Source organism: Girardinichthys multiradiatus, chromosome 8 (genome assembly GCF_021462225.1).
Source record: "Girardinichthys multiradiatus isolate DD_20200921_A chromosome 8, DD_fGirMul_XY1, whole genome shotgun sequence".
NCBI lineage: Eukaryota > Metazoa > Chordata > Actinopteri > Cyprinodontiformes > Goodeidae > Girardinichthys > Girardinichthys multiradiatus.
The window spans coordinates 41,176,865-41,177,951 of record NC_061801.1 but is presented as its reverse complement, the minus strand read 5'-3'; the positions used below and the strand labels follow the sequence as shown (position 1 = coordinate 41,177,951).

The following is a 1,087-nucleotide window of genomic DNA, read 5'->3' as shown; positions in this document are numbered from 1 at the left end:
CTCCCCTGGTAACTGATTTATGGACCAGAATATGCCCAAACTGGACCGCTCCATCTGGCTTCTGAGCAGTTTCTATAAATCAGAATAAAATCTGATTTAAAATGAGAAAATGTAAATGAGAAAAAAATATTATTTTCTGCTTCTAAAAATTAAAAAACTAGAGGAAAAAAAAAGAAAAAGTTCATCTTTATAAAAACTATTTTGTTACATTTATTTCACAAAAAAACTTAAATTTAGTTTGTAAGGTAAAACAAAGCTGTCTATATAATAAAAATTAATGTGCCATTCTGACATTAAAATATTTATGTACTTATTTTAATGTAAGGGGCATAAACATTCATTATTTAAATAACAGGAGCAAACTTTAAATGTAATACCTGTTAAAGAACTGCTCACATGATGATTATCATTATTATTAGCATTATTATTTTGACAACCAAACAAATTGTTTTATATTAATTCTCTTTTTGAAATTAAAACGTTTGTTTCTAAACATATAAAATAAAAAGCCTATAAATTAATTGAAATGATGAAGACCTCGGCCTCCCGTTTCTTGGCCCAGGAGACAAAGGAGAGAAGCTCTAATCCAGACTGGGTCGAACTCACCTCCCTGCTGAAAACTTAAATATGTGGAAAAAGCTCCTCCTGCTTCTGTTTGGTCTCCAGACTCGAGCAGGAATCTGAACCAGCTGTCGGAGGAACTTCTCTGCTGCTGTTTTCTCCTCCTCTGAAGAACAAAAGCTGCGCAGAACCTCCTCTCTGTTTGCTCCCATATAAAAGTGTTTTGGATCAGAACCGGACTCTGAAAGTGTTGCAGTGGGTTGTTCCTGCAGAGGTTTTACTTCTGTCTGGGGTTTAAAACCGATTGGAAGTCACTCCTCCTCTGACATCATGGAGGAGGTGCAGCTCCTGCCTCCTCTCTGGGGGGTGGATGCATCCAGCTGCGCTTACTTCACTGGCCGCCAGAGGGCGTGATTGAACGTTTTTCAATACTTTATTCCAATAAAATCAAACCGTTAAATATGTCTAAAGTCCAAATACGGAGCTGCAAAGGTTTTATTTTTACAAAAACACTACTTCCTGTAAA

The 1,087-nt window shown here is 36.2% G+C and overlaps 1 protein-coding gene across 3 annotated transcripts in view; it reads right to left on the bottom strand.

The window, feature by feature from the left end:
• lmo4a (LIM domain only 4a) overlaps positions 1 to 847 on the bottom strand; it is a 13,904-nt gene extending 13,057 nt beyond the window's left edge. For 2 of the 3 annotated variants that reach the window (XM_047373502.1, XM_047373503.1), the window contains exons 1-2: positions 607 to 847; positions 1 to 72 (exon numbers count right to left, since the gene is read on the bottom strand). The exon at positions 1 to 72 is cut by the window's left edge and continues 60 nt beyond it. In XM_047373502.1, the coding sequence (XP_047229458.1) occupies positions 1 to 54 (54 nt within the window). In that variant the 5' untranslated portion in view covers positions 55 to 72; positions 607 to 847. The remainder of the gene's footprint in view (positions 73 to 606) is intronic. The other variant, XM_047373505.1, reaches the window with a different exon arrangement.
• Between the last annotated feature and the right edge of the window lie 240 nt (positions 848 to 1,087).